This window comes from Antechinus flavipes, chromosome 3, assembly GCF_016432865.1.
Source record: "Antechinus flavipes isolate AdamAnt ecotype Samford, QLD, Australia chromosome 3, AdamAnt_v2, whole genome shotgun sequence".
NCBI lineage: Eukaryota > Metazoa > Chordata > Mammalia > Dasyuromorphia > Dasyuridae > Antechinus > Antechinus flavipes.
Window position 1 is genome coordinate 606,833,426 of NC_067400.1, and position 27,126 is coordinate 606,860,551.

At 38.3% G+C, this 27,126-nt stretch overlaps 1 protein-coding gene across 2 annotated transcripts in view; it reads left to right on the forward strand.

Moving 5' to 3' along the window:
* The first annotated feature begins 14,880 nt into the window (after positions 1 to 14,880).
* The window catches only part of LOC127555970 (tumor necrosis factor receptor superfamily member 14-like), a 659,215-nt gene continuing 646,969 nt past the window's right edge, over positions 14,881 to 27,126 (forward strand). The window contains exons 1-2 of one of the 2 annotated variants that reach the window (XM_051988754.1): positions 14,881 to 15,094; positions 15,929 to 16,133. In XM_051988754.1, the coding sequence (XP_051844714.1) occupies positions 15,032 to 15,094; positions 15,929 to 16,133 (268 nt within the window). In that variant the 5' untranslated portion in view covers positions 14,881 to 15,031. The remainder of the gene's footprint in view (positions 15,095 to 15,928; positions 16,134 to 27,126) is intronic. The other variant, XM_051988755.1, reaches the window with a different exon arrangement.

Sequence of the window (27,126 nt, forward strand, 5' to 3'; positions counted from 1 at the left end):
TGTACATTGTTCCCGTTTTAACCTAGATCTGATAAGATTAAGGTTCCAGAGCTACCAACCCTCCACCCACATTTGCTTCCACTATATCAGTTTTTCTTTTCATGTCTCAGTTATATGAGATGATTGCTTCTTTTTACTTTTTTTCTGGCTTTTTTTTTTTTTTTAGAATTTCCCTATCTTACCACTACACACCTGTCAGATTGGCTAAGATGACAGGAAAAAATAATGATGAATGTTGGAGGGGATGCGGGAAAACTGGGACACTAATACATTGTTGGTGGAGTTGTGAACGAATCCAACCATTCTGGAGAGCAATCTGGAATTATGCCCAAAAAATTATCAAAATGTGCATATCCTTTGATCCAGCAGTGTTTCTATTGGGCTTATATCCCAAAGAAATACTAAAGAAGGGAAAGGGACCTGTATGTGCCAAAATGTTTGTAGCAGCCCTGTTTGTAGTGGCTAGAAACTGGAAAATGAATGGATGCCCATCAATTGGAGAATGGCTGGGTAAATTGTGGTATATGAATGTTATGGAATATTATTGTTCTGTAAGAAATGACCAGCAGATGAATACAGAGAGGCTTGGAGAGACCTACATGAACTGATGCTAAGTGAAATGAGCAGAACCAGGAGATCATTATACACTTCGACAACGATATTGTATGAGGACATATTTTGATGGAAGTGGATTTCTTTGACAAAGAGACCTGAGTTTCAATTGATAAATGACGGACAAAAGCAGCTACACCCAAAGAAAGAACACTGGAAACGAATGTGAACTATCTGCATTTTTGTTTTTCTTCCCGGATTATTTATACCTTCTGAATCCAATTCTCCCTACGCAACAAGAGAACTGTTCGGTTCTGCAAACATATATTGTATCTAGGATATACTGCAACATATCCAACATATAAAGGACTGCTTGCCATTAGGGGAGGGGGTAAAAATCGGAACAGAAATGAGTGTTAATATAATGTAATTATTAAATAAAAAATTTAAAAAAAATAAAAAAAAATAAAAAAAAGAATTTCCCTATCTTATTCACCTTAGTTCCAATTTTTCTTTCAAACTATTCAGATAACGATGACTTTCTTTTAAAAAAATTGGTAAAATTTTAACATACAAGAAGGAAACTGTCTGATCTTATTGAGTCCCTTATAATTAATCTTTAATGTTTAGCTTGGAATTCTCTTGGATCACATATGTCAGATTTTCCATTGAGTTCTTGTCTTTTTGTCACAATACCTGAAAGTCTTTTAGTTTATTAAATTTACTTCCCCCCTTCAGTATTATTCTCAACTTCACTGTGTAACTTATTTTTGGTTGCAGCCCCAGCTTTTTTGCTCTTCAAAATAGTGTTGTATGTACAGTCTTTTAGTGTTAGAAGCTACTAAGTCTTGTGTGATCCTGATTTTAGATCCAAGGTATGTAATTTTTTTCTTGTTACTTATAATATTTTTTCTTAACCTGGGAACTTTGAAACTTGTCTATAATATTTTTGTAAGTTTTCATGCTGAGATCTCCTTCAGATAATGATTAGTAGATTTTTTTCTATTTCTATTTCTTGTTCTGAAACTTCAGTGTCTGGCCTCAGATTCTTGTCACTTACAAGATGTATGATACTGGGCAAGTTACTTGATCCCAATTGCCTTCCTCCCAAATAAAAACAACTAAATAAAAATAAGGATTTTTAGGCCTTAGACTTCTGATTTTATGAGCTACACAAAATAATAACCAAATTCATTTTATGTCACAAAAGATTGGAAGTCCAAGGGAAACAGAAAAAAAGTAGGAATTAAGTGTCCTTTGTTCCTATATTTTAAGTCTTTCTATACTTAAAATTATGTTTCAAAAGGGCAGTAATGAAAATTAGCATATAATAACATACCAAATTGTTGAGAAGAGCCAAGTCCATCACACTGATAATTATTTAATATTATTGTTACTATGTACAATATTCTCCTGATTCTGCTCACCTTACCTCTATCACTTCATGTTTTTTCTGAAATCAACCTGCTTATCATTTCTTATACAATAATATTCCATTACATCCATATACCATAACTTATTCAATCATTCCTGAACTGATGGGCAATAGAAAAATAATTCAGTGGAATAGATTAGGTAAGCAAAAATCAGAAACACTCAGAATCAATAATCCACTGCTTGATAAAACTGCCTGAGAACATTAACTGTTTAGTGAAGAATCAACTATCTGACAAAAAGTTTTGGGGAAACTGGAAAGCATTTTTGAAGAAATTAGGTCTAGACCATTGTAACAGTCATTCAGACAAAGAACTTTAAGTTTTCTCCACCAATGACTATAAAGGGATGGGCCTGGAGTAGAGGAGGAAGACCTGAAATAAATTCACATCTCCAATCAGATCCAGTGGGTAGAGACGCCTGTGGTCTAAGGAAATCAGTTCCATCTACTTTTATGGTGATAGAGAGGGGAAAAAAGATTCCTCAACCAAAATGCTTATATGGTGCCACCTGCTGTTCATTCTCATATTGATCTGCAACCTTTTTATAAAAGGTCTTATCATTTAAAAAAAATTGAAGAAAATGAAATCAGATGCCTTTCCCAAATATGGCTGGAAGAAGAATTTTTTTTTAACAAATGAGAATGAGAGAATATCACAAAAGATAAGAGATCATTTCAATTTCATGAAACAAAAGTTTTTTTTTCATTCAATACTATTTTATTTTTCCAAATACATGTGAAGATAGTTTGCAACATGCATTTTTGTAAGACTTTGTATTTCAATTTTTTCTTCTTTCTTCTCTTACCTCCCCCCTCCTCAAGACAGCAAGCAATCTGATATAGGTTAAATATGTACAATGCTTTTAAACATTTCTATATTTGTCATATTGTGCAAAAAAAAAATCAGATCAAAAGGGGGAAAAAATGATGAGAAAGAAAGCAAACAAAAGGTGAAAATACTATGCTTTAATTCACATTCAACATCCATAGTTCTCTCTTTGGATGTGGATAGCATTTTTCATCCCAAGTCTATTGAAATTGCCTCTAATTACCGTATTGTTGAGAAGAGACAAGTCCATCACATTGATCATCATATAACCTTATTGTTACTGTGTACAATATTCTCCTGGTTCTGCTCACCTTGCCTCTATCATTTCATGTCTTTTCTGAAATCAACATGCTTATCATTTTTGATCATTTTATCATCATGCTTATCATACCATAATTTATTCAACCATTTCTGAACTGATGGGCATTTACTCAACTTCCACTTCCTTGCCACTACAAAAAATTGCTACAGTTATTTTTTGCACCAGTAGGTCCCTTTCCTTCTTTTATAATCCCTTTGGGATATAGATCCAATAATGACAATGCTGGATCAAAGGATATGCACACTTTTCTAGTCCTTTGGGCATTGCTTCAAGTTGCTCTCCAAAATGATTGGATCACTTCATAAATCCAACAATAATGCTTTAGTTTCTCAATTTTCTCATATCCCCTCCAATATTTATCATTATTTTTTCCATCATCTTAGCCAGTCCAAGAGGTGTGAAGTGGTAACTCAGTTATCTTAATTTACATTCCTTTTATCAATAGAGATTTAGAGATTTTTTTTATTTGACTGGATATGGCTTTAATTTCTTTTTTTAATTATAAATTTTTATTTTCAAAATATATGCATGGATAATTTTCAACATTCACCACTACAAAACACTGTATTCTATTTTTTTTTCTGTCTTTCTCCCCCTCCCCCAGTTGGCAAGTGATCCAATATATGTTAAACATGTGCAATTCTTCTCTCTATATTTCCATATTTATCATGCTGCACAAGAAAACTCAGTTCAAAAAGGAAAAAAAAATGAGAAAGAAAACAAATTTCAAGCAAGCAACAAAAAGAGTGAAAATACTGTGTTAGGGTCCACATTCAGTTTCCACTGTCGTCTCTCTGGGTATGAATGAATTTCTTTATCACAAGACCATTGGAACTGGTCTGAATCAACTTATTATTGAGCCTATGATCATCAGAATTAACCAAAATATCATCTTGCTGTTACTGTATAAAATGATCTCCTGATTTTGCTCATTTCACTTAGCATCAGTTCATGTAAGTCTCTCCAGACCTCTCTAAAATCATGTTTCTTACAGAGCAATAATATTCCATAACATTCATATACCATAACGTATTCAGCCATTCTCCAATTGATGGGCATCCACTTAGTTTCCAGTTTCTTGCCACCACAAAAAAAGGCTACCACAAACATTTTTGCACATGTGGGTCCTTTTCCCTCCTTTATGATCTCTTTAGGATATAAGCTCAGTAGAAACATTGCTGGATCAAAGGGTATGCAAAGTTTGATAGCCTTTTGGGCACAATTCAAAATTTCTCTCCAGAATGGTTAAATCAGTTCACAACTCTACCAATGATGTATTAGTGTTCCATTTTTCCCACATCCCTTCCAACATTCATCATTATCTTTTGCTGTCATTTTAGCCAATCTGAGAGGTGTGTAGTGGTACTTCGGAGTTGTCTTAATTTGCATTTCTTGATCAATAATAATTTAGAACACCTTTTCGTATAACTAGAAATACTTTTAATTTATTTATCTGAAAATTGTTTATTCCTATCCTTTGATTATTTATCAACTAGAGAATGACTTGTATTCTTACAAATTTGAATCAGTTCTCTATATATTTTAGAAATGAAGCCTTTTATCAAAAGTGTTTTATCAAAAACACTGGCTATAAAAATTGTTTCCCAGCTTTCTGCTTCCCTTCTAATCTTGTATTCATTGGTGTATGAAGAGGTTTTTGCATGAATAAAAGTAATGCACAGATCATCATATTTGAGAGTCGGAAAGGACTTCAGATGTTTAGCATATATGTGAAGGAATTCTCACTAGACATATTAGATAAATGTTTACTCAGCCTCTGCTTGAAGATGTCCAAGAAGGGGCTAACTCATCATCTCTTGAGGCAGCTCACTTACCTTTGGGCAGACCTCATTGTTGGAAAGATTTTCCTGACATCAAGCCTAGATTTGTTTCTTTGGACTTTCTACCTATTGAACTCAGTTTTGTGTTCTGGGGACAAACAGCAAAATCTCACCATTTTTCCTTATGTCTGCTCATCAAACACTTGAAGACAAACATGCTTCCTTCTTTTCTTCTTCAAACCCAACATCCTCTTATTTTAACTGATTATCGCATGACATGAATCTAGGCTCTTCATGCTCTTGATTCTCCTCCTCTGCATGATATCCTTTATGAAATGTGGTAACCAGAACTGAACACAATAATACAGAAGTCTCACCAGAATGGGAATCAGGAAGAAAGGAGCTCTTTATATAATTATTAATTATTATTATTCCTATTTGAGTTTCTAAAATATGGAAATAGTATGATATAGTGGAGAGATAAATGATATCCTGATTCTATCACATACCAAATCTGTTGTTATAAGTTACTTGGTCTCTTTAGGTTTGTGAAATGGGAATTATACTTCTACCATCTATCTGGCAGAGTTATTGTAAAGTCTGTCCTTTGAGTGATGAGATGTTAAGGACCATGCCCAAGTGCATTGTAAGGGGCATGTCAATTCTTTGAGAGTCTCCACAGCTGTGAACATCTGAAGGCGTTGTAAAGCAGACTTTACACAGGTGTTGCTTGTGGACTGGGAAAATAAAATGTAGTCAGAAAGAAGAGGAGAGAGGTCAGACAATGCAACAGCCTCTCAGTAGGGAGGTCAGGGAACAGCAACTGCCTCTCAGTCTCCTTGAACCACCATCATTCTCTCACAAGAAGAGAAGAAACTGTCTACCAGAGGTAACATATTGTGTTCCCAGCAATGAGGTCTTCATTGTTGGGTGTGGTTAATAGGAGAATTGATAAAAATGGATCCCAAGACAAGCAGGGAGAAGGCACTGATCAGTTTAGTTTCATGGTTCCACCCTCTGTGGAGATCTTCTAGTTTGTAATCCTAGTTATGTCAAACCCCTGAGATCTACCCTCTGTAGAAGTTTCAAGCAGTCTCATCTTGCCATAATCTGTCAGAAATCCCACTTATGTCCCTGAGGTTAAATTTTCCCTATAAAATCTACCTATGGACCATCCCATGGCTGCTACTTTCCTTTGGGGGTGTCTGCCATGGCACTCTGTTTTATGTCTTTCTCCTTATTCCTACCCCACCTCCCACCCCCAGTTACGGGTATTTCCCCTAACTCCACTATACTTCTCAATCCCACTTCTCTTCCCTATGGCTAACTAATTCTTTTAGGGTGCTACATTCTTTTTAGGATTTAGTCTGCTAAAGGGCAGATAAAGACTTTAAAGACTAAAAAAAAGAATTTAAAGACTAATCTTGTGGGATGCTCTATTTTCACTACTTATCATTTCACATTTGCTATTCCTGGTGTCTATTATATCTCTTCATTTTATTTGTAAGCTATTCCCCAAATAAATTTGTCTTTTGCCAAAGAGAAGGACGATTATGAATTCTTCACATAAATGAACTCCAACTTTTAGTGCTTACCATCATATGGTATCTACATCACATACAACATTTTGATACTTGAAGCACATCATGAGGAATGTCCCTAAAACAATGAACTACATTCAACTTGGGAGCCTGACTCTGTAATGGTCACTATAGATCCTTCCTTCCTTCCCTATAGTTTTCTCTAAAAATCTAGGATAGTGAGTTTGAATTTTCCCCTCTATTTTTTGTTTTCCTAATATATTCCACAGAATTATTTTTTCTATTTTTTTAGTAATGTAAGAAATTTCCATTATTATTACTACTATTCCATTAGCACCTATCTGTGTTTCCTAAAATGTTCTCTAGCTAGTAGCTCTATCAGTGGTTTTCCATGGGAATGTATGAAACTGATTTGTGTATCTGAGGGTTCTCAACTCTCCTATTAGCACTCAGGCTATCAAGATCTGGCCTGTAAGACAGCTTTTATTTAACTTAGCTCAGAAAATATAGAACTGAACCAATCTCTTAGTTCACAGGTAAAAGCTTCTTTTTTCACGATGGTATCAAAGAAGGTTCCTTTTGGGAAACTTTTTATGACCCATACTGGGCATACAAAAAGATACAAAAGACAATCCCTCCCCTCAAGGAAATTGCAATTTGATGGAGGAGACAACAAGAGATAGATTCCAGTTGTTTCTTGATACATGTGATTCCTGGCTGTCCTTCTCTTTTGTGGCCATAACAATTGTTAAGTCCTTTAGGTCTTGATCAAAATTCTTGTATGAATATCCCTTTTCCTACTATTTTTAAAAATCAAGTCTGCATCTCTCTCTCAGACTGAGGCTACATCTAGCTAACTTTTCACCTTTCTGTCATTTTCTGCTTCTTAAAGGTTATTTGGATTCTCATAGAAGCTGTGCGGATGAAAATATGTTCAATATACAGTCTAGTGTCTTTTTTGCTTCCCTCTCTGAATTTGCTTATTTGCATAGGGACTTCCCTCTCTCTTTTTAAAAAATTTAGTTTATTTTTTTAATGCATAAAAATCCATCTTCTCTTCTCTCCCACTTCTCTCTCTGCCCCCACTAATTGAAAAAGAAGGACAAAACTTTCTAAGTATGTTTGAACATGTTTATAATCTCTGCTGTTGGACAGGTGAATTGCATGAGCTCTGGAGTTCTGAAGTCCACTTACTGGTTATCTTCACCAAGTTCAGGACCAATATTGTGAACCGCAAAGCATAGGGCCACCAAGCTACTTAAGGAAGTATAAATCAACCAATGTCAAAAGCCAAACAGGCCAAAGCTTCCAGGATGTTTAGTAGTAGGATTTTTGTTGTTAATTTGTTTCGTTTTATCCAACTTTTGTGCCAACATTTGGAGTTTTCTTTAAAGAAATACTGGGTTGCCATTTCTTTCTGTAGATCATTTTACTGATTAGGAAATGGACACAAATAGGCTAAGTGACTTGCCCAGGGTCACACAGCTAGGAAGTATTGAAGACTGGATTTGAACTTAGAAAGATGAATGTTTTTGACTTTGGTTTAGCACCTTATTCATTATGTCACCTAACTCCTCTGGTAGTGGGTTAACCACTATATTTCCAGCCTGTTCAAGATAAAAAGACCCAGTATCAAAAAACAAACAAAACAAACAAACCAAAAGTAAACAATCAACAACAACAAAATCCAAATTCTTTCAACAAATAGCTGTGGTAGGAGGATTCTGGGAAGATGGCAGATTAGGCTGGTAAATTTCAAGCTTTCCAGATTTTTTCCACAAATAGAACAAATTTATGCTTCAGTGAATAAAAGCTATTGAAAAATCAAAAAGACTTGGGGCAGAATAAGGTTCTCCAGGTACAATCTGAGAAGATCTGAAGGAAGACTCTGGGCAGGGGATTAACCAGAGGGAAGTGAAAACACCTCTGTGCTAGTTCCACAGGATCATCAAGTGGGGAGTCCTGAGTTGAGTTGGGTTTGTCTGGAGCCTCAGCACACAGAAACTTTCACCTCCTGGGGCATATATGGATTCAGGATCTGAGTTTGAAAAGACTGAGAGAACATTGGCTTATTAGGATTGCCAGGTCCAGCTGTGCTGCAGAAATGTGAACTCCTTCTCAGGAGTCAACACACCCATGAGTTCAGAGGCAGTCCATCAGGGATGCCGATGGTTTTCAGAACTTGATAGAGGATGGAGTTCTTGGTTTGAGGTTCCAGCTGGAAAGGAGAGAGCTCAAGTGAACCTAGAGGCACCATCCCCCAATCCATGATTAGAGGTGCTTACACTAATATCTCTTATTTAAAAAAAAAATGAACTGGCAAAGAAACAAAAACTTCACCATAGAAATTTACTATGGGAACAGGGAATACTGGGGTTCATCTTCAGAGGAGGACACTGAGAGAGAAAAAAGCTTCTCCTACCCCAGAGAGTATAAAGAATAAATAATCAGGGAACAGGATGGTGATGAAACAAAAAGAGGTTGAAAAAGTCTTTCTATAGAAGATGGGTGTGATGACCATGCTAGCACCCCAGATACCTCAGAATCAGTTGGAATCAGGATAAGCAAAACTCCTTAGTCTTTATTCTTGGTCTTAGATGCAGGATTGAACAGGATGGAAACAGAATCTCCGCAACCGCCTTTTCCCTCGTCTACCACCCATGAGTGACTCTGGCTAGACTTACTCTACCCACTAGTCCCTCCTACAATCCTCTGTATACACCAATCATTGAGCCAGCACAAATAGTGGAAAGGACCATTTTCCAAGCATATGCCCATAGAATATTGTCCAATTGGTAGTTAGCCTCAAGTGCTCGACAGTCCTGACCTCATTGCATCGACTCAATAGTTTCAGCCCTCTACAGACGGGATTTTTAACTTAGGTTAAAGGAAGTTAAAAAAAAAAATCAATAGGACGACCTGAGGAAGAAGTATGTTCCAAACAGGGGGGATAGTCAGAAAAAATGCCTGGTGCTGAGACGTGCAATGGCTTTTTCATGAAACACCATAGAGGCTAGTATCATTGGGTCGGCAAGGAATAAAGTGTAAGGAGCTTGAAAAGGTGGAGGTGGGGGTGGGAAAGTAGATAGATTATGCAGAACTTAAGATCAGATAGAAAATTTATATTTGATCCTGGATGTGACTGAGAACCTGACCTTTAGGAAAATCACTTTGGTGGCTGAATGGACATTAGATGGAGTGGGGAGAAAATTGAGGTAAGCAGACAACCCCATTCCCACCATCACCACCACCTCCCCCGCAACCCTCTAGATGATTCTGAACCAGGATGGAGGCAGCATCAGAGGAGAAAAGGAGATATATTGGAGAGATGCTACAAAGGTGAAATAACTTTAGGAAAATCACTTTGGTGGCTGAATGGGGACTAGATTAAGGTGGGGAGAGATGAGATAGACAGACCCACTAGAAGCTATTGCAGTAGTTCAGAAATGAGGTGATGAGGGGCTGGGCCAAGATGGAGGCAGTGTCAGAGGAGAGTAGGGGGCTATATTGGAGAGATGCTACAGAAGTGAAACTTACAGATCTTGGCAACAGATTGGATATGAGAGCCTAGGAATAGTGAAGAGTTGAGAATGATGTCAGGATTAAAGACCTGGGAAGATGGTGTTGCCCTCTAGGATAACAGAGAAAGAAAGAAGGGAAAGGGATTTAACAGGGAAAATAACAATTGATTTTGGAGTTGAGTTTCAGATGTCTATTAATTATCCAATTCAAAATATCTTTTTTTTCTTGTTTCTTTTTTGTATTTATATTTGCATTTCTTTCTGGTTGTAAATGTACATTCATTTTTAAAAAAAATACATATTTCTTTATGAATCATACTTGGAGAAAAAAATCAGAAAAAAAAAGGGGGGGGGAACCACAAGAGGTAAAAAAAGGAGAAAAAGTGAACATAGCAGTGTTGATTTACGTTCAGTTTCCATAGTTTTCTCTCTGGATGTAGATGGTGTTTACTACCCAAAATTTATTTGGATTGTCTTGGATCACTGAACTGCTGAAAAGAAACATGAATTTCATGTTGATCATCACACAATCTTACTGTTCCTGTGTACAATATATTCTGGTTTCTGCTTGTTTTGCTCTGCATCAGTTTATATAATTCGTTCCAGGTATTTCTAAAATCAGCTTGTTCATAATTTTTTTATAGAACAATAATCCTCCATTACTTTTACATACTTTCACTTATTATACCATTCCCCCATTCATGGAAATTTTTCCATTTTCCAATTCTTTGCCACCACAAAAAGAACTGCTAGAAATATTTTTGCACATGTGGGTCTTTTTTCCTCCTTTACGATTTCCTTGGGATACAGACCTAATAGTGGCACTGTTGGATCAAAGAGGATGCACAATTTGATAACCCTTTGGGCATAGTTCCAAATTGCTCTCCAGAATAGTTGGATGAGTTCACAACTCCACCAAGAAGGCAATAGTGTCCCAATTTTCCCACGTCCTCTCCAATATTTATCATTATCTTTTCCTGTCATCTTAGTTGATCTGAAAGGTATGAGGAGAGTTGTTTTAATTTGCATTTATCTAATCGATTGTGATTTAGAGTATTTTTTCAAATGACTATAGTTGACTTTAATGTCATTATCAAAAAATTGTTCATATATTTTGACCATTTATCAATTGGGGAATAACTCTTATTCTTATAAATTTGATACAGTTCTTTATATATTTTAGAAATGAGGCTTTTATCAACTGGCTATAAATCTCCACCCTCCAAAAAAAAAAAAAAAACAACTTTATCATTCCCTTTCAATCTTATTTATGTTGGTTTTGTTTGTGCAAAACTTTTTTGATTTAATGTAGTCAAAGTTGTCCATTTTGCATTTCATAATGTTGTTTAGTTCATCTTTAGTCATAAATTCCTCCCTTCTCCAAAGATCTGATAGGTAAATTTGCTTATATCAACCTATATACCCATATCATGCACTCATTTTGACCTTATGTTGATATGGGGTGTAAGATGTAGTTCAATACGGAGTTTCTGACATATTCCGGTTTTCCCAGAAATTTTTGTGAAAGATAAGTTCTAATCCCAGAAGCTGTCATTTTGGGGTTTATAAAATACTAGATCACTATTGTTATTGAATATTGTGTCATGTAGATCCATCCTATTGCAATTATCCACCTGTAATGGCCTGAGGCTTGAGTTGATGCACTGAGGTCCCAAGCACATGAGGCTAAATAGTAATTGGACCATACTCTATTAATATATAAGCTTGGAGAAAGAATGGCCCCCGCCCACTCTTTGTGCAAGTCCTGATGTGTTGTATAGGAAATGACGATTTTGGTGGGTGGAGGCAGGGGAGTGGAAAAGGAAGGGGAAGGAGAGACTATTGGGATTGCCTTGCCACGGTTTGCTCAGCTCACATCTCTCTCTGTTAGCTGGCTTCCTGTTGCAACTGTCCATATTGCTATCTCAACCTTTCTTGCCTATATTTGCTATCGCAATCTTTATTCACCTCTTCACTTCAATAAATATTGAAGATTTTTCCCTTAACCTGAATTCCTGACTCTGGCTGATTTTAAATACACGGTCATTATATCCACCATTCTATTTCTTAGTTGGTATCAAATGATTTTGATGATTGCTATTTCATAGTATAGTTTTAGGTCTCGTCTGTTAGGCTACTGTTCTTTGTATTTTTTTTAATTAATAATTCCCATAATATTCTTGACTTTTTGTTTTTCTAAATGAATTTTGTTATAATTTTTTGACAGTTTGATTGTATGACATCTAATAAATAGGCCGATTTTTTGGTCATTTTTTATTATATTAGCTGGGCCTACCCATGAGCAATTGATATTTTACAATTGTTTAGAACTGACTTTATTTGTGTGAGATGTGTTTTGTAATTATGTTTATATAGTCCCTGGTTTTGTCTTGGCAGGAAGACACCCAAATATTTTATTTCAGCTACAGTTATTTTAAATAAAATTTCTCTTTCTGTCTCTTGTTGCTGGTGTTTGTTACTAATATACAGAAATACTGATGATTTGTGTGGATTTATTTTATATCTTGAAACTTTGTTAAAACAGTTAATTGTTTCAAGTATGTTTTGGGGGGATTTTCTAAATATATTATCATCATCTGCAAAGGATGATAGTTTTATCTTCTCATTGCCTATTCTAATTCTTTGAATTCCATTTTTCTTTCCTTATTTTTAAAGCCAACATTTCTAATACAATATTGAATAATAACAGTGATAGTGGACCACTTTGTTTTAAGCCTGCTTTTATCAGGAAAGCTTCCCATTTATCCCCATTACATATGATGCTTGCTGATGATTTTTGATAAATGCTACTTATCATTTTAAGGAAAATTATCTTTGTCCCTATGCATTGTAGTGTTTTTAATAGGAATGGGTGCTGTGTTTTGTTATATCCTTTTTTTTTTTTCATCTATTGAAAGTATCATGTGGTTTCTGTTAGTTTTGTTACGGACATGGTTATGTATGACAATAGTTGGACATAAAGGGTGATAGTTGTTCAACCCTGCATTTCTGGTATAAATCCCACTTGGTCATAGTGTATTATCCTGCTGATAACTTATTTGCTAATATTTTATTTAATTTTTTTGCATCAATATTCATTAGGGAGATTGAGCTGTTGTTATTTTCTTTGTTTTGGCTCTTCCTGGTTTAGGTATCAATACCATATTTGTGTCATAGAAGAAATTTGGCAGGACTTCTTTTCCTTTTTTTCCCCAAATAGTTTACTTAGTAGTGGAATTAATTGTTCTTTAAATGTTTGGTAGAATTCATTTGTAAATCTCTCTGCTCCTGGAGATTATTTTTCCTTAGTTAGTCCATTGATGGCTTGTTCAATTTCTTTTTCTAAAATGGTGTTATTAATGAAATTTATTTTCTCTTTTGTTAGTCTGGGCAATTTACATATTTTTGTAGATATTCATCTATTTCAAATAGATCGTCAGATTTGCTGGCATATACTTGGGCAAAATAGCTCCAAATTATTGTTTTAATTTCTTCTTCATTGGTGGTAAGTTCACCCTTTCCTTTTTCTAATCAAATTAACCAAAGGCTTACCTATTTTTTTTTCCATAAAAACCATGTGGAATGCACAATCCATGGAAATGCCAGAAATCAGGCCAACTGTTCTGGCTCTTACAGAGATCTTGAAAAGCAAGAGAAAGAAAGACAAAAAGACACAAGTGTTCTTCCAAAATGAAGATTAGTGAAAGTGAAGATGATGATCTTTATTATCATTAACTATCTTTAAATGCTTTCTAGCACAATGTTGCAAAGGAAACAGAAATGAAAACAAAAAGTAGATAAACCAGTCAGTGTATGAAAGGACCATGTGAAAGTTGGATTCAAGGGGAGATGTGGGTTAGGTAAAAAGTGTGTGCAGATCAGGGGTTGGGGAGGTGGGGCTGAAAGGGACTTTGTGAAATAAGAATCGCCACCGCCAACAATAAGCACGTTTACGTTGCAAACTCTAAGCTCCGAGACTGACAAAACTACAACATAGAATAGATCCGGGATCCTCCAGCAGCTAAACGTCTAATGGGGAAAGTGTGCAAAGCATTTGTACAAGTGATACTGGCAGAACAAAGTGGAGATCCTCCCCAAGGGAATGAAGGGGGCTGCAGGACCTACACTTTAATAGAGAAACAATTTTAATTTAATGAAGATTAAGAGAACAAATTTAGTTTGTCAAAAATGACCACATTAACCAAGTCTGAGTTTCAATCTCACCGCAATTTCACCGGAAGGGACAAAAATTTTGTACTTTCTTGTGCAGAGCCAAGGTTGGTCATTGAGCAAATATAGTTAAAGCTTTTCATAAGCTGAGCTCCGCCTAACTCCCGCTTATTCCTCCCTTGGAGGTGCTCCTCTAGCCTGTGGCCCTAGCCTCCTGCTGTTTCTCATTCAGGATCTTCGGCCTCCTGGCTGGGACATTTGCCAGGCCGTCCCCCAGACCACGAATGCTCTCTCTGCTCATCTCTGGTTCTCCCACCTTCCACAGGGGGAAGCCTTCCCGGAGCCCCCTTCATTCCCTTGGGGAGGATCTCCACTTTGTTCTGCCAGTATCACTTGTACAAATGCTTTGCACACTTTCCCCATTAGACGTTTAGCTGCTGGAGGACCCCGGATCTATTCTATGTTGTAGTTTTGTCAGTCTCGGAGCTTAGAGTTTGCAACGTAAACGTGCTTATTGTTGGCGGTGGCGATTCTTATTTCACAAAGTCCCTTTCAGCCCCACCTCCCCAACCCCTGGTCTGCCCCTTTCACGGAAGGAGGATCGTTGAACTTGATCTTTTAGCTCGAGTTTCTCTCTCTCCTCTCCCACCCACCCCTTTGCACGTAACCCACGCACAACTAGCCCCGCCTCCGCAGGGAGAACGATGTGATTGGCTGGCGTCTCATGCATATGCTTATCCGAGTGGTTGGCAAAGTCCAAGTGTATGTCAGCTGGGCTATCCTAAGGTCTAGGTAGATCGGGCCCAGGCTCCCCACCCCCCTCAGCGTCCCTTTGCTGGGGCAGTGGACCGAGCTTGTGGAGGATCCTCTGGGGCCTGCGATGAGCGCCCTGGATCTGGCTCGGGTGGGCGCTTGTGTCCTCAAGAGCGTAGCGACCGGGGAGGTAAGGAAAGGGGGCAGGAGAGACTAGCTGCACCTGCGACCGCGATGGGAGCCTCTGCAGGAGGTGGGAGGGGCTCCCTGTTTCCCTCTGTTCTCCTGTTGCAAGTCTCCTGGAGGGTTGAGGGCCCCCTTGCATGCTTGTGGATGGGGTATTCCTGGTATCTCGCGGAGGCGGAGTCCCAGTTGCCAGCCTCTTGTGTGTGAGAGAGAGAAGGAGGGGGTGGGATGGGGAGAGGAAGGAGGAGGAGAGGTGGGGGGAGAAGGGACACAGGGAGACTAGGGGACGGTGTCTTGTCTGGAAAAGGGGAGTCTTCCTTGCCCTCTCTCTCCAGGGAGGTTCACTCCCCGTTGCACATCCAGAGAGAGATGGGGGAGCAAATGTAACACCTCCGGGGCTGGGGTCTCAGAAAGCTTGGGCCGGGGTGGGGGTTCTCATTGCACATAGAGGGGTTCCCCGTAGCACGCCTCCAGACGTGGGGACACTTGCACGCCGAGGCAGGATGAGGTACTCTGCATTCCTCAGAGAGGAGGGTCGCCAGAATCCATCTTGAGGGGGTCTCAGTTTCATGCTTAAGACAAGAGATAGGATACTTTTTGCACTTGTCAGCGACTTCTTCATAATCTTCCAATAGGGATCTTAGTTGCGTTCTTGGGGCGGGAGATAGGGTATTTTATGCACATCTCGGAGGGGTGTGGGTGTCCCTGCCTGCAGGAGGGGCCTTTTCCAAAGGGACAGCCTGTCGCCTTCCCCTTGCCCGTACGGACAGCTAGCTCCCTTTGGGCTCAGGAAGCTTAGCCCCGAAGAGCTCTCATTGGCTTTGAATGTCGGGCACAGGCAGTGGAGCTGCGGAGCCTGTGGCAGGAGCGCACCTGCGTGGTCCTGGGGCTGCAGCGCTTCGGCTGCGTGGTGTGTCGCTGGATCGCCCAGGATCTCAGCAGCATCAAAGACCTCCTGGATCAACACGACGTGCGCCTGGTGGGAATCGCCCCCGAGACCCTGGGCCTGCAGGAGTTTCAGGAGGGGAATTACTTTAAAGGAGGTGAGTGTGGCCGGGGAGCCCCAGTTAGTCAGTCTTGGATTACAAACAGGGGACTTTGTCTCAATCTTGTCTCAATCATCTGCTAGTTGGATAAGTCATTTCCCTACTTTGGATCCCATTTCCACTCTTACTGAGCCCCAGTCCCAGACCTGGGCAGTGTCGGTTCAGAGAACCAGCTACCTAGTGTCTGGAGCCTAGCCTCTCACATCTGGGAAAGAAACAGATTGCCTCCCTAAAATCTAGATCTGGAATAAATAATGCTATCACCATAATGATGATAATAACCATAGCGTTTATAGGAGGCTTTAAAGTTTGGAAATATTATCTTACTTGATCCTCACAAGGACCCTGGGAGGTAGGTGCTCTTTTTATTCCCATTTTTCTGAGAAGGAAATTGAAGCTAAGAGGAGTTTAAATGTCTTGCCCAGGATCAAACTGCTAGTGAGTGCCTGAAGCTAAATTTGTACTTCCTCTGGTCGGTAATAGCAAGATTATGGGATGATTAACTGTGATGACCTTGGCTCTTTTTGACAATAAGTGGATTCAAGACAATTCCATTTAACTTGTAGAGAGAGTCATCTGCATCCAGAAAGAGGATTATGGGGATTGAATGTGGATCACATTTTATTTTCACCATTTTTGTCATTATTATTGTTTGCTTGGTTTTTTCTTTCCTGCTTCCCTTCCCTTCCCCCTCCGCCCTTTAATCTGATTTTTTACGGAACTGTTTAGAAGAATTGCACATGTTTGATCTTTATTGGATTATTTGCTATGTGGGAAGGGGGGGAGGGAGGAGAGAAAAATTTGGAATACAAGGTCTTGCAAAGGCAAATGTTGAAAACTATTTTTGCATGTATTTGGAAAAAATTAAAAGCGAGGTTCCTCTCCGGACCCTTACAGGACATGAAGCTGAGGTTTTAGTTGCTTGGTCAGCCAAATCATTTCCAGGGCGATGAGTGCTGTTTTCCTGACTGTATCTTGGAATTTTAATTACTGCTAATAGCTTGACCTAATTGTGGGATTTCTGGGTCAAATTATCCCATCTACCTAGCCATCTATCCAGCAGCTACCATTCTTTCAATCCATCCATCCATCTTTCTATACAGAATCTCTTCATCTTCTATCCTCCATCCATCTATTTATCTACTTATCTATCTACCTCTTGTGACAATCATTACTTCTTTGGAGAAAGGAATGTTTTCCTAGTTGACTTCACAAACTTGTGATGATAAGAAATCTCATTTAGATTGGCTTTCTGTGAATTTGACAGGTTAGTGATTAGTAGTAGAACTATAACTAGGAACTTCTGTGTCTGGGGGAAAGAACCCTAAAGTGAACTTAAGTCAAATCCATCTTCAGTTAAGTGGGGAAGAAGCAAGGTGAAAGGATGGGGACGGGAAGTCCTTCTCTGTCTTCCATCTGCCATTTCCCTAACTGAATGAATGTATGATTTATGTATGAGATTTGTGGTTGCTACAATGGTAAAGGATTCCTATTCTGGTCAGAGCCTCTAAATTTACTGCCCTAGGGCAAAGTCTCCACTGCTCCACCCTCTTTGTGTTTCTGCTTACCTTCTTCTTGGGCATTTTCTTCTTTAGACAATAGTTTCTACACACATAAGAAAAGACAGCTATGATGATGCTACTGATGCATAAGGTAGAAATGATGAAAACGGATATGTTTTGATGGTGACTGTCCTGTGAGCACCGTGCATCAGTAATGGCAGTGCCTGGCCTTTCTTCAAACAGACCCTGGGCAGTACAACTATGAAAACAGATGAGGACATGTGTCACTGAACATGAATTCATTCCGATCAGCCCACCATGACTGAATGATCCAATTCCTCCCGCACTCTCAGGCAGCCATGGGGCTCAGCAGCCCAAGAAGGTTCCAGAGAAAGAGGCAGAGTACCTTAAACAGAGGGAGAGTAGTAAGTGAAGATAGATGCAAGGCCCTCCATTCCCAAATTTTTTATATACAAAAAACCTCAGAGGGAGGGCACCCACACTGGAATGGCTAGAAAGACAGTGTGTCCAGAGTAAGAATCCAAAAAGATTTAGACAAATTAGAACCATGAGACCATGTTGCTTTTTTCTGGTTTGTTTTGGGGGAAAGAACTGCAATTTTATCAGTGTAGGGGATTCCCTGCTATAGAAATATTTCCTCTGATGCAGGAATTGTCTGGAATTGAGAACTTCTTGGCTAGGGCACTGAGAGGGTGTGACATGCTTCTGAGACAAAGTCTATAATGTTTAAGATACCAGACTCTAGGCTTCCTTACCTCACAGCAAGCTCTGTATGCCCCACTGCCTAAGCTAACAGAAAGATCAAAATTACTAGGATTATAGAATCAATGCTTTACACCACTAGATAGAACATTGGATCTAGAAGCTCAACTGGGAGTTCAAATCTTAGTTCAGACATTTCCAAATGTAGAACTCTGAGCTCTTAACTCCTGATTGCCTCAGTTTTCTCATCTGTAGAATGAGGATAATAACTCTCACTTCGTAGTAGAGCAACAAATGAGACAATACCTAGAAAGTGCCATATGATGGCCAGCTCTTATTGTTATTGTAGCTCCTGTCTCAATGACTATTGGTATAAAACACTGTCTTTATTGGTCGATATGGATGTTATTCCCTGTGGACATCAGCTGGGCAGAATTGGGAGAAAACTCCTGCCTTTTCAGGACTCTTCAACCTTCAAAGTTTTTGAAGGGACTCTTCAAGTATCACATTGCTTCTGGCTTCCAGTGTGCTAGGGAACTTAGCAACAAGAATGCTAGGGAACTTAGCAACAAGAGTCTGCATTAATCTTGAGATCCTTCATCATGTACCTTGCATACAGTGCCCCATTTGCATAGGCAACAAGTCCGTGCAAAGACAAGTCTTGTGCAAACCTGACCCTTGTGGTCTTTGGCTGGTTGGATCTCAGTCAGCTCACTCTTGGGGATAAATGTTGAGGCCTTGGGTGTGAGTTCTGCTTCATTGGCTACAAGTCCAGGGTACACACCCTGTAGACATGTCAGGACAGGCATCAAGCATGCACCAAATTGAGATCGCCCCCACCGTCTCAGGAGTTGGGCTCCTGAATACACAAGCTAAACACACACTTGTTGCTGGGGCACGTTGGCAAGGGCAGATGAGAGGGGTATAAGTATAAGACAGAAGAGAGAGAGAAAGTCAGGAGAGACAAGATGATGTAACCAAGCAATAAAGCTTCTCTAACTGCATAAGTGGTGTCAGACTGCTCTGTCATATATGGAGATGTCAGAAGGTCATAGAGGCGATAATAATTTTGCGTAAGTACTCAGATTCCAACTGGTGTCTGCAGGTCTGCACTAGCTGAGGACCCCAACATCAGAGGGAGGATGGAAGGGGCCAATCCCACTTCAAATTCTAGAAGGAATAGATTTTGGAAAGACTTGGAAGGAACTAAAAGCCTCCACAGTATCCTCCTCCCCAGCTTGCTACACTTTCTCTTTCAGGAGATCTAGAACTTTCTCTTGGTGGAGTTATCTCACTGCCAATGGGAAACCTCTTTCCTTTGTGTTATCTGGTATATATCCTCCAGAGTCTTTCTTTTCTGGTATCTCTTTTGCCACACTTTAGATAAGTGAGTTTCTTTGCTTTTTATAAAATATGTTTATTGTGCCAAAAGACATAGAGTGGTAATAGGTGGAAAGTTTTGAATAGAAAACCTGGGATTTCCCTTCCTCATCCAAAATAAAAAGACAAAGTAATCATAAATTAGACTGAACCTGGTCACATCTTTCAGACTAAAAATATTGAAAAGAATATGTAGTTATAATTCTAGTCTGAAGCCCTATTTCTCTGAGAAGAACAAAGTGATCTCAGGCCCTAACTTCCTGCTTTTCCTCTGACAGATATTAAAATCTTCCTTGGAAAAGGACAGGTAGGAGAAAAGACTGGAGATTTCTTATCTTTCTCCCTTTGAATCACAAAGCAGCCCACACTATAGGTGTACCTTAGCCATAAGGAGAGGTTTCTTAATTTCTGTCTCTCTGTCTCTCTCTGTCTCAATCTGTCTGTCTTTGTGTCTCTTCCCTTCCCCCCACTTCTTTCTATCTCTCTCTACTTGGGGTCTCTAAAACTACTATAATATCATTACTATTAAGGTTTTCCTTCTCCTTGAAAAATGATAAAATGTTCAGAAGTTAGTTTGAACCAACCATATGTCCTTTTAAAGTAGTAGAATTATTCTAATCTGCTACATTCCCCCTTATGTTGCTTTCAGCAATAATTATATTTTATTTGATTATTAATAAATAATAATATTATTATTGCTTAGTAATTTCCATCCTGTCCAACTTTTTGAGATTCTGTTTAGGCTTTTCTTGGCCGAAAAGCCAGAGTGGTTTGCCATTTCCTTATCCAACTAGTTTTATAGATGAGGAAACTGAGGCAAGCAGGATGAAGCAATTTGCCAGGATCAAACAGCTAGCAAGTGTCAGAGGCCAGATTTAAACAGAGTATTCCATACATGACATTCTCTCCACTGTGCCACTGGTTTAGCCATTCATCATTATCATTATCATCATCATTATTTTTGAAAGGAACTAGAAGCCACCTACTTCAGTCCTCTAATTATAAAGATGAAGAAACTGATGTCCAAAGAATCAAAGGGATTTTTCCCTGGTCACAGAGGAAACAATTATCAGAGGAAGGATCTGAATCCAGCTCTTTGGGCTCCAGTCAGTGCCCTTTCCACTCTACCAAGCCACTATCCTGGGAAAACCTAAATGCGACTAGGTAACAGTCCATCTGAAAAGGTCTTGGAGCCCGAGCATCCTGAGCACCCCTTGTGAGTTGGGCAATGCAATTTGAAAATCAGGAATGGCAGTTCAGCTTTAGGCTACATTGTGGCTTTAGAACAAAGGAAATCCTGTGATACTGTCTCATGGCCATATATGTGGCCATGAGACATGAGCAGTACAGTTACTGGTCAGCCTACAAATGAAGAGTTCCAGTTCCTGCCACAAGAGTGCGCTGTAGGCTAATTGATTCTGAGCTGGAAGTGCCTTCAGGAGGGCCTTTCCTAGGGTTCCTCACTTATAGATAAGGAAAAACAACCATAGAAAGTTCAAACTATTGATAACAACAGCTAGTATTTACGTAACATCTCCCATGGGCCAGCACTTTTAAAATAACATCTCACTGGTCCACAACAGGTGGGGAGCATCCATGCCATTGGAACCCGGATTCTCTAATCTCCAAAGCCCTTTCCCCAGTACTGGGGCAGCCAGGGCAACAAACCATTCATGGGAGGGGCTACTGAAGGACGTCCTGGAGAGGCCAAAAGGTTGTGTCCAGTTAAAGAATTGGTTAAGTAGGAGAGAAGCAAACTCACTCACCTTGGCCTCAGATGGTAGAACCTGGAGTGATGGAGAGAATGTAAGAAAAGCAGATCATAGTTCAGTTTAAGGGGGAAAACTTAATGATGGAGAGTATCCAAGAGAAGGAAGACAAGAAGGAAGTACAGACAAGCAGAACAGCATTGAAAACTACATGTTGAATTTCTTTTAAGCCTACAAGTACATGCAAGCTGTGTAGAAGAGAGATTCAAAGTGTCCCATAAATTTGGGGGAGTGCTGGAATCAGCATGAATCCTAAGGCAATTGTTAAATTTTCAGGGTGAGCACACTTGCCTCAGAAATGGGCAAATGCTACAAATTAGGGCTTGATTTCTTATTTTGTTAAATGACTAGACTTAAGAAAATGCTGATGATGCAGAATAAACTTAAAAGGGTGTCCTGTATATATTTATTTCCCAGAGATCCAGTTATTACTTACCTGCATACACCCATGGACGTTTTTGAATTTTATTTTCTGTTCTATTCTGTGTATTGAAACTTTTACTTAATTTGGAGTTCATTAAGTTCACAATTTTTGTTCAAATTATTATGTATGAACAAGACCACCAAGTCCCAGAGAACATGATATACCTACTTCGTCCATGGCAAACACTGGTCCACGGTCCCATTCGTGGAAAATGTCCCTGCCTGACACTTTTCACAGATAGTGTTGTTTCTCTCTGTGCCTGAAATAGAAGGAGGCATGGGATATGTGATGGTGAGCATAGCAACAGGAACAAAACATGTTTGTTAAAACAGTGTCCCTGGATTATTCATTCTTTTCCCTGGAAGCTCTGTGTCAGAACAATAAGTATTGAGAAGAACTCTATGAAACATTCCCCCCAACCTGTGGGAAAAAAAAATTATTTTTTAAAAATATATTTTGTTTTTGTATCATCTATATTGCCCAACATTTCTTTGGTTTAACAACTCTTTAGAGCAAAAAAAAAAAAAAAAAAGAAAAAGAAAATGGCACGTTTTACTGTCTTTTATGTTTAACCAACATTACTAAAACTTTCCCCATCAATTTCTCAAAACTAAGCAACTAACAAAATAATAAATTAAGCTCTGATTTATCCTGTTTCATTTTTTTTTTGAAGTGCTAATGTTCACATTCAAAATTTAACAATCAGCTCTTGGGGGAAGAGTTCTGACTGATTCTACCATACCTCTGATGGTCTTTTCTTACGCAGAGATAAGTTATGTCTTAAAATATATAATCTTTAAAAAGAAAACAAAGTTCCACAAACTAAGCACCAAATAAAAAAGGTGTAACATTATTTGTCCATACTCATAACCCCCTCCCCCCCCCCTGCCATCTTCACAGAAGCTGGAGATTAAGGATGAAGTAGAGTATTGAAGTGTCTCAGTGGATAGAGAATTAGGCTTGGAGACAAGAAGATTTTAGTTCAATTCTGGGCAAGTCACTTAGTTCAGTTTAAGTAAAACTTTTCTGCTAGTGTAAAAGGAGAATAATGATACCATTTACATTCCAGATAACATGTATAAATTTGGCACATAATCGATGCTTGTTTACTTATTATTATTTAACTATCTGTAAGCATACAAATAACTTTGCCTACTTCCAGGACCCTGATTTTAGAAGAATAAAGGAGTTTAGGGATGATTGGGTCCAACTGTCTCATTTGACAGGAGAGAAAACGAGACCCAAAAGGTCAAATAAGTGACTTACTTGGCCACACAGGTTACTGATCAATAGTTGAAAGATCTTCAATTTGGGCAGCTTTTTTCCTCTGCACAAATACAGATTTTTATTCCCTTCAATTTAAGCAGATGGCCTTTTAGAGTTGTTTCTGAAAAATCGATCCTTTGAAGCCTCTAAAGGACTGAGTTCCTCTGTACTTAACTAGGCTGACTTGCAGAAAGCCTGGTCCTATTTTATAAGCCTCCAACTAAGTATTTTCTGGAAATTGAACTCTTTGTGGATCACCTTCAGGAACCCAGGAGTGTTTCATAAACCAATAAGTGGAGCAATGAGGAAATTGTCAATCAGATCTATGGATAGGTGAAGAGTTTATGGCCAAACAACAAAGAGGGATGATCAAAGAAGATAAAATAGTTAGTGTTTATTGTTTAAAATTTAAGATATTTTTCACAAATAGAACCAATTCAGCTAAAATTAGAGGGAAAGGTGAAAGGACAACTTGCCTATGGATTTTAGTTCTTACTGGAATTTAATTATGTTTTTCAGGCAGGTTGGAGACTGTCATGCATATGTTAGATTACAGGTAGTGGGTTTTAAGTTTTCATAAATCATGTCTGAATTTATTTCAATTGCAGTAAACAGTAACTTGGTTGCTACATGGTGTGTGTGTGTGTGTGTGTGTGTGTGTGTGTGTGTGTGTGTGTGTGTGTATGTGAGAGAGAGAGGATTTTATGAACCACTACAGAATAGGATATTTTGCTTCTGAAGTATTGTGAATAAAAAGTTGTAAAACCATTCCTAGCAGTAGACATTAAACTGAGTTGCAGAATACATAACCTTCTTGCTTTCTCTGATTAGGGCTTGAGTTTTTGGGGAAGTCTGAGGCATCCAACCAAATCTCTAATTACGAATCCATATTGCACATGGAAATGTCAAGTTTTAAAGACTATGTTGTAATTTGTTTTTTAAGTGCTGAAGTAAGAAATTATGATATGCTCAAGTGCAATAATATATCTATAAAGGTATATTGCACCTTTTCTATTGGAAGGCAGTATTATGTGAAGCATAACATTTTTCTTTTTTATTTATTTTTATTAAAGCTTTTTTTTTTCAAAACATATACATGGTAATTTGACAACACTGACCCTTGCATAGCCTTGTGTTACAAATTTTCTCCTCCTTCTCCTCACCACTCCCCTAGATGGCAAGCAATCCAATATATGTCATACATATTAAAATATGTTAAATTCAATATATGTAAACATTTATACAATTCTCTTGCTGGACAAGAAAAATTAGATCAAAAAGGAAAGAAAATGAGTAAGAAAACAAAATGCAAGCAAACAACAACAAAAAATTGTGAGAATGTTATATTGTGATCATCATTCAGTTTCCGTAGTCCTCTCTCTGGGTGTACATGGCTCTCTTCATCACAAGATCATTGGAACTGGCCTGCGTTATCTCATTGTTGGAAAGAGCCACATCAGTCAGAATTGATCATTGTATAATCTTGCTGTTATCATGTTCAAAAATCTCCTGGTTCTACTCACTTCACTCAGCATCTGTCGATGTAAGTCTCCCCAGGTCTCTCTAAAATCATCTTATGATGATTTTATAGAACAATAACATACCATAACATTCATATACTGTAACTTCAGCCATTCTTCACCTGATGGGCATCCACTCAGTTTCCATTTTCTTGCCACTACAAAAAGGGCTGCCACAAACATTTTTGCACATGTGGGTCCCTTTATCTCCTTCAAGATTTCTTTGGAATATAAGCCTAGTAGAAACATTGCTGGATCAAAGGGTATGCACAGTTTGATAACTTTTTGAACATAGTTCCAGATTGCTTTCTAGAATGATTGAATCAGTTCACAGTTCCATCAACAATGTATTAATGTCCCAGTTTTCCCACATCCCTTCCATCATTCTTCATTATCTTTTCCTGTCATCTTAGCCAATCTGAGAGGTGTGTAATGGTATCTCAGAGTTGTTTTGATTTGAGTTTTTATGATTAATAGTGATTTAGAGCACCATTTTCATGTACTCTAAACATTATAAAACATGTTTTAATTTCTTTATCTGAAAATTGTCCATATCCTTTGACCAATCATCAATTGGAGAACAGCACATCTAATGTATTTTTTAAAAGGACTGTGAAAGATATTGTATGAAAATGGTCTTTCAATAAAATTTTGATTAAAAAATAAAATTAGAGGGGAAATAGGTAATTAGGGAAGGGAACATGGAAAATTTTGGCAGCAAATTTTTCTGACAAAAGTCTTATTTTCATTTTATATATAGATTTACATCATACATTATATGTACACATATATTGAATGTATATGTATATACATAATGTATATATGTATATTATCTCCATTATATATAGTATATTATCTCCATTATATATAGTATACATTCAAATGTATAAGAACAAGAGCCATTTAGCATCATTCTGGAGTCAGCCCATCCCAACTTCTATCACCATTGTAAAGCACAGAGATCAGGCAGGGACAAGAGAAGGATGCCTATTAGATCAATCACTACACCAAGATAATGCCATGTTGAAGCCATCTTTTTAAGAGCTCATGGCATATGAGCCCTTTGATCTCAGAGGCGATATGAATGAGACGGGAGACTCATAGCGTATGGAAAGAGCCCCAGTTTATTATGCTGTACAGCCTTGATGATATATACTTTTCCCATACCCTTGTGATGATGTAGTCAGTAATCTGAAGGCATAGTTATAAATATTAATTGTTTATTTGTCTGGGTGACAATGTGAGGCATTTTTTTGTGAAAAATGCCTTGGATGTAATTGCTTTTCTATTGCTGTGCATGTAAATAACCACCTGTTGAAAATGTTTCTTATTTTCTGTTTTGTTCATTTGATTCTGTTTTATGTTATATCCACTCTCTGGCAAAGCTTGTTAATTGTGGTAGATGCTGGTACTTATCGTTCAGTTGTGTTTCATATATATATGGACCTATTCATTTGATTGTCGCTGGCTAGTTTTGTTTGGTTAATTAGTTATCTCTTTTAATTTATTGCTTGAAACATATCTCTATATGTATATATCCATGCATGTAAACATACAAACACCTACATATATACATCCACACATAGATACACACCTGTGTATACATGTACATATACATACACAAATGCATATATAAACAATGACATGTATCCATCTGCATACATATGCTGTGCATGTGTGTACATATACTGTGTGTGTATGTGCATTATGTTATGTGTGCATACATTTGCATGTAGTGTACATATGTGCATATGTGCGCGCGCGTGTGTGTGTACACATATGGAAGAAAGGAAGACTCTCCCTGCAAGGAACAATGTACTGTCTGGAGTGGAAACCAAGAGAAGTCAGAGTCACCAGCTTCAGCGTCTCCATCAAGCTAGACTCTCAACTCCTCCCAACCCTTTCTCCCACCTTTCCATCTCCTCCTCAGTCTGAGGCCCCATACTGGATCTGACAAGACCTCTTCTTGTCTTTGTACATCTCCATTGTTGGTATTGATGTTCACTCATGTCCAACTCTTCATGATCCCATTTGAGGTTCTCTGGATAAGGAAACTGAGGCAAGTAGGGTAAGTGGCTTGCTCAGAGTCACACAGCTAGTGAGTATCTGAAGCTGAATTTGAACCCAGGTCTACCTTACTCCAGGCCCAGTGTTTCCAATTCATTCCCATTTTCAAATTGCAGCTATCCTAGGTGAAGTGTTATTTATGTTTGAAAGGCATTCCTTTTGCTTGCCTATTATATGTTTGAGAAATTAATTGTTTTAATCTTCACTAAATACTTGGGAGATTTTGATCAAAGAAGAGGATTGCGTTCTTGGGAGCTTGGGAACTTGAGAGCAGACTGAGATCCAAGGAGATATTAAAGAGACACTGCTTGATTGTAAGAATCTGGGTCTTGGGGAAAC